General features: G+C 37.7%; 1 protein-coding gene across 1 annotated transcript; it reads right to left on the minus strand.

Annotated features, from left to right (window-relative positions):
- Positions 1–11,579: 11,579 nt before the first annotated feature.
- On the minus strand, positions 11,580–12,269 carry LOC130322059 (uncharacterized). The gene has a single exon (XM_056553060.1). The coding sequence runs from the start codon at positions 12,267–12,269 to the stop codon at positions 11,580–11,582; it is 690 nt and encodes a 229-aa protein (XP_056409035.1).
- Positions 12,270–19,056: the final 6,787 nt, after the last annotated feature.

Here is a 19,056-nt window from a genome sequence, read left to right on the forward strand (position 1 = left end):
GCTGGACCAATATATAAGACCTGGATACTGGATCAGGGACAGTTACGTGTATTACATATGACATCACACATGACCTCACTGCCGGACCAATATATAAGACCTGGATACTGGATCAGGGACAGTTACGTGTATTACATATGACATCACACATGACATCATTGCTCGACCAGTATATAATACCTGGATACTGGATCAGGGACAGTTACGTGTATTACATATGACATCACACATGACATCATTGCTCGACCAGTATATAATACCTGGATAATGGATCAGGGACAGTTACGTGTATTACATATGACATCACACATGACATCACTGCTGGACCAATATATAATACCTGGATACTGGATCAGGGACAGTTACGTGTATTACATATGACATCACACATGACATCACTGCTGGACCAATATATAATACCTGGATACTGGATCAGGGACAGTTACGTGTATTACATATGACATCACACATGACATCACTGCTGGACCAATATATAATACCTGGATACTGGATCAGGGACAGTTACGTGTATTACATATGACATCACTGCTGGACCAATACATAATACCTGGATAATGGATCAGGGACAGTTACGTGTATTACATATGACATCACACATGACATCACTGCTGGACCAATATATAAGACCTGGATACTGGATCAGGGACAGTTACGTGTATTACATATGACATCAAACATGACATCACTGCTGGACCAATATATAATACCTGGATACTGGATCAGGGACAGTTACGTGTATTACATATGACATCACACATGACATCACTGCTGGACCAATATATAATACCTGGATACTGGATCAGGGACAGTTACGTGTATTACTTATGACATCACACATGACATCACTGCTGGACCAATATATAAGACCTGGATACTGGATCAGGGACAGTTACGTGTATTACATAAGACATCACACATGACATCACTGCTGGACCAATACATGGATACTGGATCAGGGACAGTTACGTGTATTACATATGACATCACACATGACATCACTGCCGGACCAATATATAATACCTGGATACTGGATCAGGGACAGTTACGTGTATTACATATGACATCACTGCTGGACCAATACATAATACCTGGATAATGGATCAGGGACAGTTACGTGTATTACATATGACATCACACATGACATCACTGCTGGACCAATATATAAGACCTGGATACTGGATCAGGGACAGTTACGTGTATTACATATGACATCACACATGACATCACTGCTGGACCAATATATAAGACCTGGATACTGGATCAGGGACAGTTATGTGTATTACATATGACATCACTGCTGGACCAATACATAATACCTGGATAATGGATCAGGGACAGTTACGTGTATTACACATGACATCACACATGACATCACTGCTGGATCAATATATAAGACCTGGATACTGGATCAGGGACAGTTACGTGTATTACATATGACATCACACATGACATCACTGCTGGACCAATATATAAGACCTGGATACTGGATCAGGGACAGTTACGTGTATTACATATGACATCACTGCTGGACCAATACATAATACCTGGATAATGGATCAGGGACAGTTACGTGTATTACACATGACATCACTGCTGGATCAATATATAAGACCTGGATACTGGATCAGGGACAGTTACGTGTATTACATATGACATCACACATGACATCACTGCTGGACCAATATATAAGACCTGGATACTGGATCAGGGACAGTTACGTGTATTACATATGACATCACTGCTGGACCAATACATAATACCTGGATAATGGATCAGGGACAGTTACGTGTATTATATATGACATCACACATGACATCACTGCTGGACCAATATATAAGACCTGGATACTGGATCAGGGACAGTTACGTGTATTACATATGACATCACACATGACATCACTGCTGGACCAATATATAAGACCTGGATACTGGATCAGGGACAGTTACGTGTATTACATATGACATCACACACTGAGCTTAAATATAGCAAAACTGGAGATGTGGAGGCACCTGGTGAATCCGGAATATTCCCTTTCATATCAATAATAATAGTGACTACTCTGATTTTGTGGCGTTTCCTATAATAGTTTCTAATAGAATTGTAGACTAAATCTCCATATCTATTGTTTACTAGAACATGAAGGTCTCATACTGAACATTGTGTTCTTTGTTGTTATACAGTTAGGCGGTATTGTTATTACCCCTTATTATACCCCATTATTTACATAACCCAGGATCTCACAGATCATCGTGTATATGGACGTGTATACCCCATTATATTCCCCCACAGACTCTTCTGGTTACCGGGTTCATACTGGAGATCAGTCCGGACCTTCCGCGACATCAGATCCACGCGACATTTATACTAAGTATTAGTGCGGTTATTGTGAGTCCATTATATGTCCTGTCTGCAGCATTATTATCCCATTTATTATCCCATTTATTATCCCATTTATTATCCCATTTATTATCCCATTTATTATTATCCCATTTATTATTATCCCATTTATTATCCCATTTATTATTATCCCATTTATTATCCCATTTATTATCCCATTTATTATTATCCCATTTATTATCCCATTTATTATCCCATATATTATCCCATTTATTATCCCATTTATTATCCCATTTATTATCCCATTTATTATCCCATATATTATCCCATTTATTATCCCATTTATTATCCCATTTATTATTATCCCATTTATTATTATCTCATTTATTATCCCATTTATTATCCCATTTATTATTATCCCATTTATTATCCCATTTATTATCCCATTTATTATCCCATATATTATCCCATTTATTATCCCATTTATTATTATCCCATTTATTATCCCATTTATTATTATCCCATTTATTATTATCATCCCATTTATTATCCCATTTATTATCCCATTTATTATCCCATTTATTATCCCATATATTATCCCATTTATTATCCCATTTATTATCCCATTTATTATTATCCCATTTATTATCTCATTTATTATCCCATTTATTATTATCCCATTTTTTATCCCATTTATTATCCCATATATTATCCCATTTATTATCCCATTTATTATTATCCCATTTATTATTATCCCATTTATTATTATCCCATTTATTATCCCATTTATTATCCCATTTATTATCCCATATATTATCCCATATATTATCCCATTTATTATCCCATTTATTATCCCATTTATTATCCCATTTATTATTATCCCATTTATTGTCCCATTTATTATCCCATTTATTATCTCATTTATTATCCCATTTATTATTATCCCATTTATTATTATCCCATTTATTATCCCATATATTATCCCATTTATTATCCCATTTATTATCCCATTTATTATCCCATTTATTATCCCATTTATTATTATCCCATTTATTATCCCATTTATTATCCCATTTATTATCCCATTTATTATCCCATATATTATCCCATATATTATCCCATTTATTATCCCATTTATTATCCCATTTATTATCCCATTTATTATTATCCCATTTATTGTCCCATTTATTATCCCATTTATTATCTCATTTATTATCCCATTTATTATTATCCCATTTATTATTATCCCATTTATTATCCCATTTATTATCCCATTTATTGTCCCATTTATTATCCCATTTATTATCCCATTTATTATCCCATTTATTATCCCATTTATTATCCCATTTATTATCCCATTTATTATCCCATTTATTATTATCCCATTTATTATCCCATTTATTATCCCATTTATTATTATCCCATTTATTGTCCCATTTATTATCCCATTTATTATCCTTTGTTACATTCTAATTCTGAAATATATACGGTATATATATGTGTGTGTATATATATATATATATATAATTTATTTTACATCGTTTTTAGAGGTTTGAATTTTTTTAATTAATATTTATTTTGTTAGTTTATTATCAGCAATCATACGGTTGCTTATTGTTTTCCAGTCGGGGTAACTCCAGCTGTTGCAATACTACAAATCCCAGCATGCCCGGACAGCCTTCGGCTGTCCGGGCATGCTGGGATTTGTAGTTTTGCAACAGCTGGAGGCCCCCTGGTTAGGAAAGTCTTACAGTGATCGGTGAGGTCGGCGCTCTACAGTCCGCCTCAGGCAGCCATGAGAATAATGTGGATCTCTTTGTCTCCATGGTAACAGACTACAAATAACCCCGTGTAGTCAGCTCCTGCCGTCTCCCTGCTGCTCGCTTTCGCACACGTGATCTGTTATTATATTTATACACCGGACTGAGGCTCCTCCTACTGCGACACATGAAGGAATTGGCGGAGTGACCTCGTCTTATCTGCTGGTGATCATCACAGGGACCGACATCTGTACTGTGTACTGTCTCCAAAGTAAGCATTGCACCACATACCGACCTCTGACCTCCACGTGCCGACCTCTGACCTCCACGTGTCACACTATCAGCAATAGCAAAGAGAGGCGATATCCAGGAAGATGAGTCCGTTCTGATCTACAGAGGATCTATGAGATAGATATGAGATAGATAGATATGAGATAGATATGAGATAGATAGATATGAGATAGATAGATATGAGATAGATAGATATGAGATAGATAGATATGAGATAGATAGATATGAGATAGATAGATATGAGATAGATAGATATGAGATAGATAGATATGAGATAGATAGATATGAGATAGATATGAGATAGATATGAGATAGATATGAGATAGATAGATATGAGATAGATAGATATGAGATAGATATGAGATAGATAGATATGAGATAGATAGATATGAGATAGATAGATATGAGATAGATATGAGATAGATAGATATGAGATAGATAGATATGAGATAGATAGATAGATAGATATGAGATAGATAGATATGAGATAGATAGATATGAGATAGATAGATAGATATGAGATAGATATGAGATAGATATGAGATAGATATGAGATAGATAGATATGAGATAGATATGAGATAGATAGATATGAGATAGATAGATAGATAGATATGAGATATATAGATATGAGATAGATAGATATGAGATAGATAGATATGAGATAGATAGATAGATATGAGATAGATAGATAGATAGATAGATAGATATGAGATAGATAGATATGAGATAGATAGATATGAGATAGATAGATATGAGATAGATAGATAGATATGAGATAGATATGAGATAGATAGATATGAGATAGATAGATATGAGATAGATAGATAGATATGAGATAGATATGAGATAGATAGATAGATATGAGATAGATAGATAGATAGATATGAGATAGATAGATATGAGATAGATAGATATGAGATAGATAGATAGATATGAGATAGATATGAGATAGATAGATATGAGATAGATAGATATGAGATAGATAGATATGAGATAGATATGAGATAGATAGATAGATAGATAGATAGATAGATATGAGATATATAGATAGATAGATATGAGATAGATAGATATGAGATAGATAGATAGATAGATAGATAGATATGAGATAGATAGATAGATATGAAATAGATAGATAGATATGAGATAGATAGATATGAGATATATAGATAGATAGATATGAGATAGATATGAGAAAGATAGATAGATATGAGATAGATATGAGATAGATAGATATGAGATAGATAGATATGAGATAGATAGATAGATATGAGATAGATATGAGATAGATAGATAGATAGATATGAGATAGATAGATAGATAGATATGAGATAGATAGATATGAGATAGATAGATATGAGATAGATAGATAGATATGAGATAGATATGAGATAGATAGATATGAGATAGATAGATATGAGATAGATAGATATGAGATAGATATGAGATAGATAGATAGATAGATAGATAGATATGAGATATATAGATAGATAGATATGAGATAGATAGATATGAGATAGATAGATAGATAGATAGATATGAGATAGATAGATAGATATGAAATAGATAGATAGATATGAGATAGATAGATATGAGATATATAGATAGATAGATATGAGATAGATATGAGAAAGATAGATAGATATGAGATAAATAGATGATAGATAGATAGATAGATAGATATGAGATAGATAGATATGAGATAAATAGATGATAGATAGATATGAGATAGATAGATATGAGATAGATAGATATGAGATAGATATGAGATAGATAGATAGATATGACATAGATAGATATGAGATAGATAGATATTAGATAGATAGATATGAGATAGATATGAGATAAATAGATAGATAGATATGAGATAGATAGATATGAGATAGATAGATATGAGATAGATAGATATGAGATAGATAGATAGATAGATATGAGATAGATAGATATGAGATAGATATGAGATAGATAGATATGATATAGATAGATATGAGATAGATATGAGATAGATAGATATGAGATAGATAGATATGAGATAGATAGATATGAGATAGATATGAGATAGATAGATATGAGATAGATAGATATGAGATAGATATGAGATAGATAGATAGATAGATATGAGATAGATAGATATGAGATAGATAGATATGAGATAGATAGATAGATATGAGATAGATAGATATGAGATAGATAGATATGAGATAGATAGATAGATATGAGATAGATAGATAGATAGATAGATATGAGATAGATAGATATGAGATAGATAGATATGAGATAGATAGATATGAGATAGATAGATAGATATGAGATAGATATGAGATAGATAGATATGAGATAGATAGATATGAGATAGATAGATAGATATGAGATAGATATGAGATAGATAGATAGATATGAGATAGATAGATAGATAGATATGAGATAGATAGATATGAGATAGATAGATATGAGATAGATAGATAGATATGAGATAGATAGATAGATATGAGATAGATAGATATGAGATATATAGATAGATAGATATGAGATAGATAGATATGAGATAGATAGATAGATAGATATGAGATAGATAGATAGATATGAAATAGATAGATAGATATGAGATAGATAGATATGAGATATATAGATAGATAGATATGAGATAGATATGAGAAAGATAGATAGATATGAGATAGATATAAGATAAATAGATGATAGATAGATATGAGATAGATAGATATGAGATAGATAGATATGAGATAGATATGAGATAGATAGATAGATATGATATAGATAGATATGAGATAGATAGATATTAGATAGATAGATATGAGATAGATATGAGATAAATAGATAGATAGATATTAGATAGATAGATATGAGATAGATAGATATGAGATAGATAGATAGATAGATAGATATGAGATAGATAGATATGAGATAGATATGAGATAGATAGATATGATATAGATAGATATGAGATAGATATGAGATAGATAGATATGAGATAGATAGATATGAGATAGATAGATATGAGATAGATATGAGATAGATAGATATGAGAGAGATAGATATGAGATAGATAGATATGAGATAGATAGATAGATATGAGATAGATAGATAGATAGATATGAGATAGATATGAGATAGATATGAGATATATAGATATGAGATAGATATGAGATAGATTGATATGAGATAGATATGAGAGAGATAGATATGAGATAGATAGATATGAGATAGATAGATAGATAGATAGATATGAGATAGATAGATAGATAGATATGAGATAGATAGATATGAGATATATAGATAGATAGATATGAGATAGATAGATATGAGATAGATAGATATGAGATAGATAGATATGAGATAGATAGATATGAGATAGATAGATATGAGATAGATAGATATGAGATAGATAGATAGATAGATAGATATGAGATAGATAGATAGATAGATAGATATGAGATAGATAGATATGAGATATATAGATAGATAGATATGAGATAGATAGATATGAGATAGATAGATATGAGATAGATAGATATGAGATAGATAGATAGATATGAGATAGATAGATATGAGATAGATATGAGATAGATAGATATGAGATAGATAGATAGATAGATAGATATGAGATAGATAGATATGAGATATATAGATAGATAGATATGAGATAGATAGATATGAGATAGATAGATATGAGATAGATAGATATGAGATAGATAGATATGAGATAGATAGATATGAGAGAGATAGATATGAGATAGATAGATAGATAGATATGAGAGAGATAGATAGATAGATAGATAGATATGAGATAGATAGATAGATAGATATAAAAAGAAGGAGAGCAGCACCCTAGGCAAACAAGGATCGGTGCACGCAGAGTCCAGACCCGGGTCAGGGATCCATATGTCAGCAAAAAAAGGAAATATCCGCAGAACACTGAGTAGTAAAATCCCAACAAGTGTTTATTCCATCACAGTGAGGGCGTCCAGAACAACGTTTCCACCAGCTCCTTGGTCTTTTTCACGCTCAGTATACAATGTGCACAACACACAATTTATAAGGGTTCTCATCAAGTACCAAGATAAGTGTCAATAAATCCATAACATCAAATATAATGTGACAAAAATCAATCTTTATAAATTAATCAAATGCATCATAACAAGATAATGAAAATATACAAATCAATACATAATCAATTCCAAAGTGTCTATAAATACTGCGCTATGTGCACCAAGACCTTAATAGGTGTCCGATTGTATAGATCAGACCCCGTGTGCAAATTAAGAACAAAGCAGTTACTAGGGGAAGCTCTGGCTTGTAAACAAAGAGAATGCGCATGCGCGGCGAACCAAGCCGCCGTACATAGCGCAAAACAAAGTATAACTTCCTGTCGCTGTCTCTGGGCGTGTTCAGAGCACGTCCGCCAGACAACTTCCGCCTACATGGACGTAATCGTTGGCATGGCAACGCGTCACTAGTCTCCAGCGCATGCGCAACGGATACCAACACCCGAGACTAAGTCCCGACAGAAGGCATCAGCCGCGCAGGCGCAAAGAGTCCAGTATATCACACGTATGGACAGATAGATATCTCAAACGTGGATATAATAGCCTCAATGAAATAACAGAACACATCAAAGAAAATGACATGAAAAAGAAATAAAAAAGAAATAAATACTATATAAACAAAAGCAATAAAAAATAAAATGATAAAAAGATAATGAATAATATTTTATAGTCCGAGGGTATCATAAATTCCTTCAGAGTGGTGATACCACAGCCTGGCAAAGCCTGGGTTCCATGTTGGCGCATGTCAACCAGCACAATTGTGACAACTGGCAGACACCATTGGGTCCATGTCCCATCTCACCCAATTACTTGGTTACTTGTCACCCCTCCACCTCCCAGTGGACCCTCCAGTCACATAATGCCCAGGTACCCACACACTCAAGGCCCTGTTGCAATGGGCCAAAAAAAAATAACCCTTCTAAGGACTAGTACGATTGATATAACCACCAACCCCTGATCAAAATGAATGGGAAAATAAAATAATCAAAGCTACAAGACACCTACAAGACAGTACTGTATACGAGGGCCTCCCTAGGGATCCCAAAATGATATTGAAAAAAAGATCAAAGGAGTTATTGAGTATGGTCTGTCTAGGAATCTTATCGATGAGGATCTGGGTACATTTTTGGAGGTACTCTTTCTGGTGACCCCTCAATTATACCTGTTACCCAAAGTTCATAAAGATCTGAGAAATCCTCCCGGACGACCCATCATGTGCGGGAGGAATTCCATTACCTCACGGATCTCCATTTTTCTTGACAAATTGTTACGACCGTTTCAGTTAATGCACGGTCGTATATAAGGGACACTAATGATTTTTTGCAAAAAATTTCAGGGCTTAGTATACCCAGTGGTGTTATAATAGCGTAATTTAATGTGGTCAGCCTCTACACCTCCATCCAACACGATGGGGGTGTAGAGGCTGTCAGTGACTGTTTGCAGAAGGCAGAATATACAGGTGAAAAAATTGATTTTGTGATCACATTGTTACTACTGGTGCTTGAGAACAACTATTTTCTTTTTGATGGTACTTTTTATTTGCAACGTCGGGTACTGCAATAGGCAGTAATGTGGCCCCCGACGTATGCAAATATCTTTATGAGGAACAACACGTCTATGTATCCCACCACTCCGGGTTTATCCTGAAGTGATGGCGATACATCGATGATATTTTCTTGGTTTGGACAGGAGATACTAAGACACTTTTGTCTTTTCCGGCCTACCTTAATGGTAGAACAAGAGACATACAATTCACCCTGACTTATTCAACTAGCTCCATCAGTTTTCTTGACGTACTCGTCACATTGGAAGGTGATCGCCTGACCACTGATCTTTTTGTTAAGGACACGGACCAGAACACCCTTTTAAGGTACGACAGTTACCACCCCCGACCGATGGTGAACTCCTTGCCCTTTAGCCAGATGCTGAGGGCAAGGAGGATCACAGACACCTCTGACAAACTCCATAGAGCATTAGACCTAATGACCGAGAACTTTAGAGATAGAGGTTACCCAAGTCAGCTGACACAGAGACAGCGCGCTAGAGTAATGACTGACAGCTCACAACGGACTGACAGAAGTCAGACGGCAAGACTAGCCTTTGTGAGCACATATAATGACTCCTCCCCTGAAATAGGTAAAATATGACGAAAACATTGGCATCTCTTTTCATGGTCTGGGACACATTCCAGAATTGTTACAACCCCCATTAATGTCGTACAGAAGAGCCACAAGTCTGAGAGACAAATTGGTACGTGCAGACGTGTCACAATAGAAAGGACAGAGACAAACTATTTTATATCAGAGAAGAAGGGTCGTTTACCGTGCAGAAACTGCATTAATTGTAAATATGTGCAAAAAGGGGATAAATTCATACATCCCAATTTGGGAACTGAGCACCCCATTAATTTCTCTAAATTGTAATTCCTCTTATATGTCGGGGAGACCACATGGGACATGAAGACGCGATTAAATCAACACAGATTTACCATCAGAAAACACAAGGACGACCTACCTGTGCCCAAACACTTCTCACAGGCGGCACATGGGGAGGGTGGTCTGAGATTCATGGTCATCGACCATGTCCCCCCTCTGGGGAGAGGTGGTGATAGACAGGGACTACTCAAAAGAAGAGAACTAAAATGGATCTTCACATTGGGCACACTTCAGCCAGGTGGCCTAAATGTGGGGTTGTTGGTAGATAGGGGGTTGTTGGTAGGTAGGGGGTTGTTGGTAGGTAGGGGGTTGTTGGTAGATAGGGGGTTGTTGGTAGGTAGGGGGTTGTTGGTAGATAGGGGGTTGTTGGTAGATAGGGGGTTGTTGGTAGATAGGGGGTTGTTGGTAGGTAGGGGGTTGTTGGTAGATAGGGGGTTGTTGATAGATAGGGGGTTGTTGGTAGGTAGGGGGTTGTTGGTAGGTAGGGGGTTGTTGGTAGGTAGGGGGTTGTTGGTAGGTAGGGGGTTGTTGGTAGGTAGGGGGTTGTTGGTAGATAGGGGGTTGTTGGTAGATAGGGGGTTGTTGGTAGATAGGGGGTTGTTGGTAGATAGGGGGTTGTTGGTAGGTAGGGGGTTGTTGGTAGGTAGGGGGTTGTTGGTAGATAGGGGGTTATTGGTAGGTAGGGGGTTGTTGGTAGGTAGGGGGTTGTTGGTAGGTAGGGGGATGTTGGTAGATAGGGGGATGTTGGTAGGTAGGGGGTTGTTGGTAGATAGGGGGTTGTTGGTAGGTAGGGGGTTGTTGGTAGATAGGGGGTTGTTGGTAGGTAGGGGGTTGTTGGTAGGTAGGGGGTAGTTGGTAGATAGGGGGTTGTTGGTAGATAGGGGGTTGTTGGTAGGTAGGGGGTAGTTGGTAGATAGGGGGTTGTTGGTAGATAGGGGGTTGTTGGTAGGTAGGGGGTTGTTGGTAGATAGGGGGTTGTTGGTAGATAGGGGGTTGTTGGTAGATAGGGGGTTGTTGGTAGGTAGGGGGTTGTTGGTAGATAGGGGGTTGTTGGTAGGTAGGGAGTAGTTGGTAGATAGGGGGTTGTTGGTAGGTAGGGGGTTGTTGGTAGATAGGGGGTTGTTGGTAGGTAGGGGGTTGTTGGTAGATAGGGGGTTGTTGGTAGGTAGGGGGTTGTTGGTAGATAGGGGGTTGTTGGTAGGTAGGGGGTTGTTTGTAGATAGGGGGTTGTTGGTAGGTAGGGGGTTGTTGGTAGATAGGGGGTTGTTGGTAGGTAGGGGGTTGTTTGTAGATAGGGGGTTGTTGGTAGGTAGGGGGTTGTGCCTCGGTTCTTTTCCCTCTACTTTGATTTCTCTGCATCTGTATACTCAGTATATATATATTGTTTTATGTATAAAGAAAGATTTATTACCGTATATACTCGAGTATAAGCCGAGATTTTCAGCACAATTTTTCGTGCTGAAAACACCCCCCTCGGCTTATACTCGAGTGAACTCTCCACCCGCAGTGGTCTTCAACCTGCGGACCTCCAGAGGTTTCAAAACTACAACTCCCAGCAAGCCCGGGCAGCCATCGGCTGTCCGGACTTGCTGGGAGTTGTAGTTTTGAAACCTCTGGAGGTCCGCAGGTTGAAGACCACTGCGGCCTACGACATCATCCAGCCCCCTCTCACCCCCTTTAGTTCTGTACAGTACTCACCTCCGCTCGGCGCTGGTCCGGTCCTGCAGGACTGTCCGGAGAGAAGGTGGTCCGGTGGGATAGTGGTTCCGGGCTGCTATGTTCACCGGGGAGGCCTCTTCTAAGCGCTTCGGGCCCGGCCTCAGAATAGTCACGTTGCCTTGACGACGACGCAGAGGTGAGTTCATTACCAACGTACTTCTGCGTCATCGTCAAGGCAACGCCTCTATTCCGGGCCGGAAGTGCTTAGAAGAGGCCTCCCCGGTGAAGATAGCAGCCCGGAACCACTATCCCACCGGACCACCTCCTCACCGGACAGCCCTGCAGGACCGGACCAGCGCCGAGCGGAGGTGAGTACTCAGAACTAAAGGGGGTGAGAGGGGGATGGATGATGTCGTAGGCCGCAGTGGTCTTCAACCTGCGGACCTCCGGAGGTTTCAAAACTACAACTCCCAGCAAGCCCGGACAGCCGATGGCTGCCCGGGCTTGCTGGGAGTTGTAGTTTTGAAACCTCTGGAGGTCCGCAGGTTGAAGACCACTGAGGGCGGATGATGAGAAGAGGATGATGAAGGGGGGTGGGGATGATGACAAGGGGATGATGAAGGGGGGTGGGGATGATGACAAGGGGATGATGAAGGGGGGTGGGGATGATGACAAGGGGATGATGAAGGGGGGTGGGGATGATGACAAGGGGATGATGAAGGGGGGTGGGGATGATGACAAGGGGATGATGAAGGGGGGTGGGGATGATGACAGGGGGATGATGAAGGGGGGTAGGGATGATAAGGGGATGATGAAGGGGGGTGGGGATGATGACAGGGGGATGATGAAGGGAGGTGGGGATGATGACAAGGGGATGATGAAGGGGGGTGGGGATGATGACAAGGGGATGATGACAAGGGGATGATGAAGGGGGGTGGGGATGATGACAAGGGGATGATGAAGGGGGGTGGGGATGATGACAAGGGGATGATGAAGGGGGGTGGGGATGATGACAAGGGGATGATGAAGGGGGGTGGGGATGATGACAAGGGGATGATGAAGGGGGGTGGGGATGATTACAAGGGGATGATGAAGGGGGGTGGGGATGATAAGGGGATGATGAAGGGGGGTGGGGATGATGACAAGGGGATGATGAAAGGGGGGTGGGGATGATAAGGGGATGATGAAAGGGGGGTGGGGATGATGACAAGGGGATGATGAAGGGGGGTGGGGATGATGACAAGGGGATGATGAAGGGGGGTGGGGATGATTACAAGGGGATGATGAAGGGGGGTGGGGATGATGACAAGGGGATGATGAAGGGGGGTGGGGATGATGATAAGGGGATGATGAAGGGGGGGTGTGGGATGATGACAAGAGGATGATGAAAGGGGGGTGGGGATGATGACAAGGGAATGATGAAGGGGGGATGTGTGGGATGATGACAAGGGGATGATGAAGGGGGTGGGGATGATTACAAGGGGATGATGAAGGGGGGTGGGGATGATGACAAGGGGATGATGAAGGGGGGTGGGGATGATGACAAGGGGATGATGAAGGGGGGTGGGGATGATGACAAGGGGATGATGAAGGGGGGTGGGGATGATGACAAGGGGATGATGAAGGGGGGTGGGGATGATGACAAGGGGATGATGAAGGGGGGGGGCGTGTGGGATGATGACAGGTGACAGGGGGGGATGATGTATTTCCCACCCTAGGCTTATACTCGAGTCAATAACTTTTCCTGGGATTTTGGGTTGAAATTAGGGGTCTCGGCTTATACTCGGGTGGGCTTATACTCGGGTCGGCTTATACTAGGGTCGGCTTATACTCGGGTCGGCTTATACTCGGGTCGGCTTATACTCGGGTCGGCTTATACTCCGGTCGGCTTATACTCGGGTCGGCTTATACTCGGGTGGGCTTATACTCGGGTCGGCTTATACTCCGGTCGGCTTATACTCGGGTGGGCTTATACTCGGGTGGGCTTATACTCGGGTCGGCTTATACTCGAGTATATACGGTAACACTTCTTATTTCTTGCTCCTTTTGCAGTATGCGGCTGGGAGGATGTTCTCTACTCACCGGACTATATCAGGGATTGAAGAACAATTCTTTCTTTTCTGTATTCAGTAAATTGTTTAATCCAATCACGTTATGGAGAATTCTGTGATCGCACTTTAGACATGGGCGGCAGCTCACACATTGGACAGCGGGATTTGGGAAAGACTCAAGTACTGTTTTCCTTCTTTATTTCTGTCTATCTAATTTTGATTTTATTTTCAATTTTATTATTTATTATTTATTAATTTTATTCTTTATTTTTTATCTTATTTTATTGACAATTTTATTTTTTATTTTTATTGTTTACCCATTAATGTTGATTTATTCTTTATTTTTTTGCTTTGATTATTTTATTTTCCCATTCATTTTGATCAGGGGTTGGTGGTTATATCAATCGTACTAGTCCTTAGAAGGGTTATTTTTTTTTGGCCCATTGCAACAGGGCCTTGAGTGTGTGGGTACCTGGGCATTATGTGACTGGAGGGTCCACTGGGAGGTGGAGGGGTGACAAGTAACCAAGTAATTGGGTGAGATGGGACATGGACCCAATGGTGTCTGCCAGTTGTCACAATTGTGCTGGTTGACATGCGCCAACATGGAACCCAGGCTTTGCCAGGCTGTGGTATCACCACTCTGAAGGAATTTATGATACCCTCGGACTATAAAATATTATTCATTATCTTTTTATCATTTTATTTTTTATTGATTTTGTTTATATAGTATTTATTTCTTTTTTATTTCTTTTTGATGTCATTTTCTTTGATGTGTTCTGTTATTTCATTGAGGCTATTATATCCACGTTTGAGATATCTATCTGTCCATACGTGTGATATACTGGACTCTTTGCGCCTGCGCGGCTGATGCCTTCTGTCGGGACTTAGTCTCGGGTGTTGGTATCCGTTGCGCATGCGCTGGAGACTAGTGACGCGTTGCCATGCCAACGATTACGTCCATGTAGGCGGAAGTTGTCTGGCGGACGTGCTCTGAACACGCCCATAGACAGCGACAGGAAGTTATACTTTGTTTTGCGCTATGTACGGCGGCTTGGTTCGCCGCGCATGCGCATTCTCTTTGTTTACAAGCCAGAGCTTCCCCTAGTAACTGCTTTGTTCTTAATTTGCACACGGGGTCTGATCTATACAATCGGACACCTATTAAGGTCTTGGTGCACATAGCGCAGTATTTATAGACACTTTGGAATTGATTATGTATTGATTTGTATATTTTCATTATCTTGTTATGATGCATTTGATTAATTTATAAAGATTGATTTTTGTCACATTATATTGGATGTTATGGATTTATTGACACTTATCTTGGTACTTGATGAGAACCCTTATAAATTGTGTGTTGTGATAGATATGAGATAGATAGATAGATATGAGATAGATATGAGATAGATAGATATGAGATAGATAGATATGAGATAGATAGATATGAGATAGATAGATAGATATGAGATAGATAGATATGAGATAGATAGATAGATATGAGATAGATAGATATGAGATAGATAGATATGAGATAGATAGATAGATATGAGATAGATAGATATGAGATAGATAGATAGATAGATAGATATGAGATAGATAGATATGAGATAGATAGATAGATAGATAGATATGAGATAGATAGATAGATAGATATGAGATAGATATGAGATAGATATGAGATAGATAGATATGAGATAGATAGATATGAGATAGATAGATAGATATGAGATAGATAGATATGAGATAGATAAATAGATATGAGATAGATATGAGATAGATAGATATGAGATAGATAGATATGAGATAGATATGAGATAGATATGAGATAGATAGATATGAGATAGATAGATAGATAGATAGATAGATATGAGATAGATAGATAGATAGATAGATAGATATGAGATAGATAGATATGAGATAGATAGATAGATATGAGATAGATAGATATGAGATAGATAGATATGAGATAGATAGATAGATATGAGATAGATAGATATGAGATAGATAGATATGAGATAGATAGATATGAGATAGATATGAGATAGATAGATATGAGATATATAGATAGATATGAGATAGATAGATATGAGATAGATAGATATGAGATAGATATGAGATAGATAGATATGAGATATATAGATAGATATGAGATAGATAGATATGAGATAGATAGATATGAGATAGATAGATATGAGATAGATAGATATGAGATAGATAGATAGATAGATATGAGATAGATAGATAGATATGAGATAGATAGATATGAGATAGATAGATAGATATGAGATAGATAGATATGAGATAGATAGATATGAGATAGATAGATAGATAGATATGAGATAGATAGATATGAGATAGATAGATATGAGATAGATAGATATGAGATAGATAGATATGAGATAGATAGATATGAGATAGATAGATATGAGATAGATAGATATGAGATAGATAGATAGATAGATATGAGATAGATAGATATGAGATAGATAGATATGAGATAGATAGATATGAGATAGATAGATAGATATGAGATAGATATGAGATAGATATGAGATAGATAGATATGAGATATATAGATAGATATGAGATAGATAGATATGAGATAGATATGAGATAGATATGAGATAGATAGATAGATAGATAGATATGAGATAGATAGATAGATATGAGATAGATAGATATGAGATAGATAGTTAGATAGATAGATATGAGATAGATAGATAGATATGAGATAGATAGATATGAGATAGATAGATATGAGATAGATAGATAGATATGAGATAGATATGAGATAGATATGAGATAGATAGATATGAGATAGATATGAGATAGATAGATAGATATGAGATATATAGATAGATATGAGATAGATAGATATGAGATAGATAGATATGAGATAGATAGATATGAGATAGATAGATATGAGATAGATAGATAGATAGATAGATATGAGATAGATAGATAGATATGAGATAGATAGATATGAGATAGATAGATAGATATGAGATAGATAGATATGAGATAGATAGATATGAGATAGATAGATAGATATGAGATAGATAGATATGAGATAGATAGATATGAGATAGATAGATAGATATGAGATAGATAGATATGAGATAGATAGATATGAGATAGATAGATATGAGATAGATAGATATGAGATAGATAGATAGATAGATATGAGATAGATAGATATGAGATAGATAGATATGAGATAGATAGATATGAGATAGATAGATAGATAGATAGATATGAGATAGATAGATAGATAGATATGAGATAGATAGATATGAGATAGATAGATATGAGATAGATAGATAGATAGATATGAGATAGATAGATATGAGATAGATAGATAGATATGAGATAGATATGAGATAGATAGATAGATATGAGATATATAGATAGATAGATATGACAGCAGATATCCAGGGCAGCGGTGACGGTCCGGAGCGGTGGGGACACGTGAATATAACTTTCTATATTATTACTGCACGGATCCCTCCACATACGATGGATTCCAGTAACGATGGTTCATTAGGAACGAGTTACCATCGTATGTTGAGGGATCACTGTACTTGACTTGGCTACCTACCTACAAAGCATTTACCTGGCTACCTAACAACATTACCTACCTACAAAGCATTTACCTGGCTACCTAACAACATAACTATCTACCTACAAAGCATTTACCTGGCTACCTAACAACATAATTACCTACATAGAAAGCATTTACCTGGCTACCTAACAACATAACTACCTACCTACAAAGCATTTACCTGGCTACCTAACAACATAACTACCTACCTACAAAGCATTTACCTGGCTACCTAACAACATAACTATCTACCTACAAAGCATTTACCTGGCTACCTAACAACATAATTACCTACATAGAAAGCATTTACCTGGCTACCTAACAACATAACTACCTACATACAAAGCATTTACCTGGCTACCTAACAACATAACTACCTACCTACAAAGCATTTACCTGGCTACCTAACAACATAACTATCTACCTACAAAGCATTTACCTGGCTACCTAACAACATAATTACCTACATAGAAAGCATTTACCTGGCTACCTAACAACATAACTACCTACATACAAAGCATTTACCTGGCTACCTAACAACATAACTACCTACATAGAAAGCATTTACCTGGCTACCTAACAACATAACTACCTACATACAAAGCATTTACCTGGCTACCTAACAACATAACTACCTACCTACAAAGCATTTACCTGGCTACCTAACAACATAACTACCTACCTACAAAGCATTTACCTGGCTACCTAACAACATAACTACCTACCTACAAAGCATTTACCTGGCTACCTAACAACATAACTACCTACCTACAAAGCATTTATCTGGCTACCTAACAACATTACCTACCTACAAAGCATTTACCTGGCTACC

Source organism: Hyla sarda, unplaced genomic scaffold (assembly GCF_029499605.1).
Source record: "Hyla sarda isolate aHylSar1 unplaced genomic scaffold, aHylSar1.hap1 scaffold_2304, whole genome shotgun sequence".
Classification (NCBI taxonomy): Eukaryota; Metazoa; Chordata; class Amphibia; order Anura; family Hylidae; genus Hyla; species Hyla sarda.

Bases quoted from the DNA above. Each gene is read 5' to 3' on its own strand.
- LOC130322059 (XM_056553060.1), bottom strand. From the start codon at position 12,269: ATGCAGAGAAATCAAAGTAGAGGGAAAAGAACCGAGGCACAACCCCCT.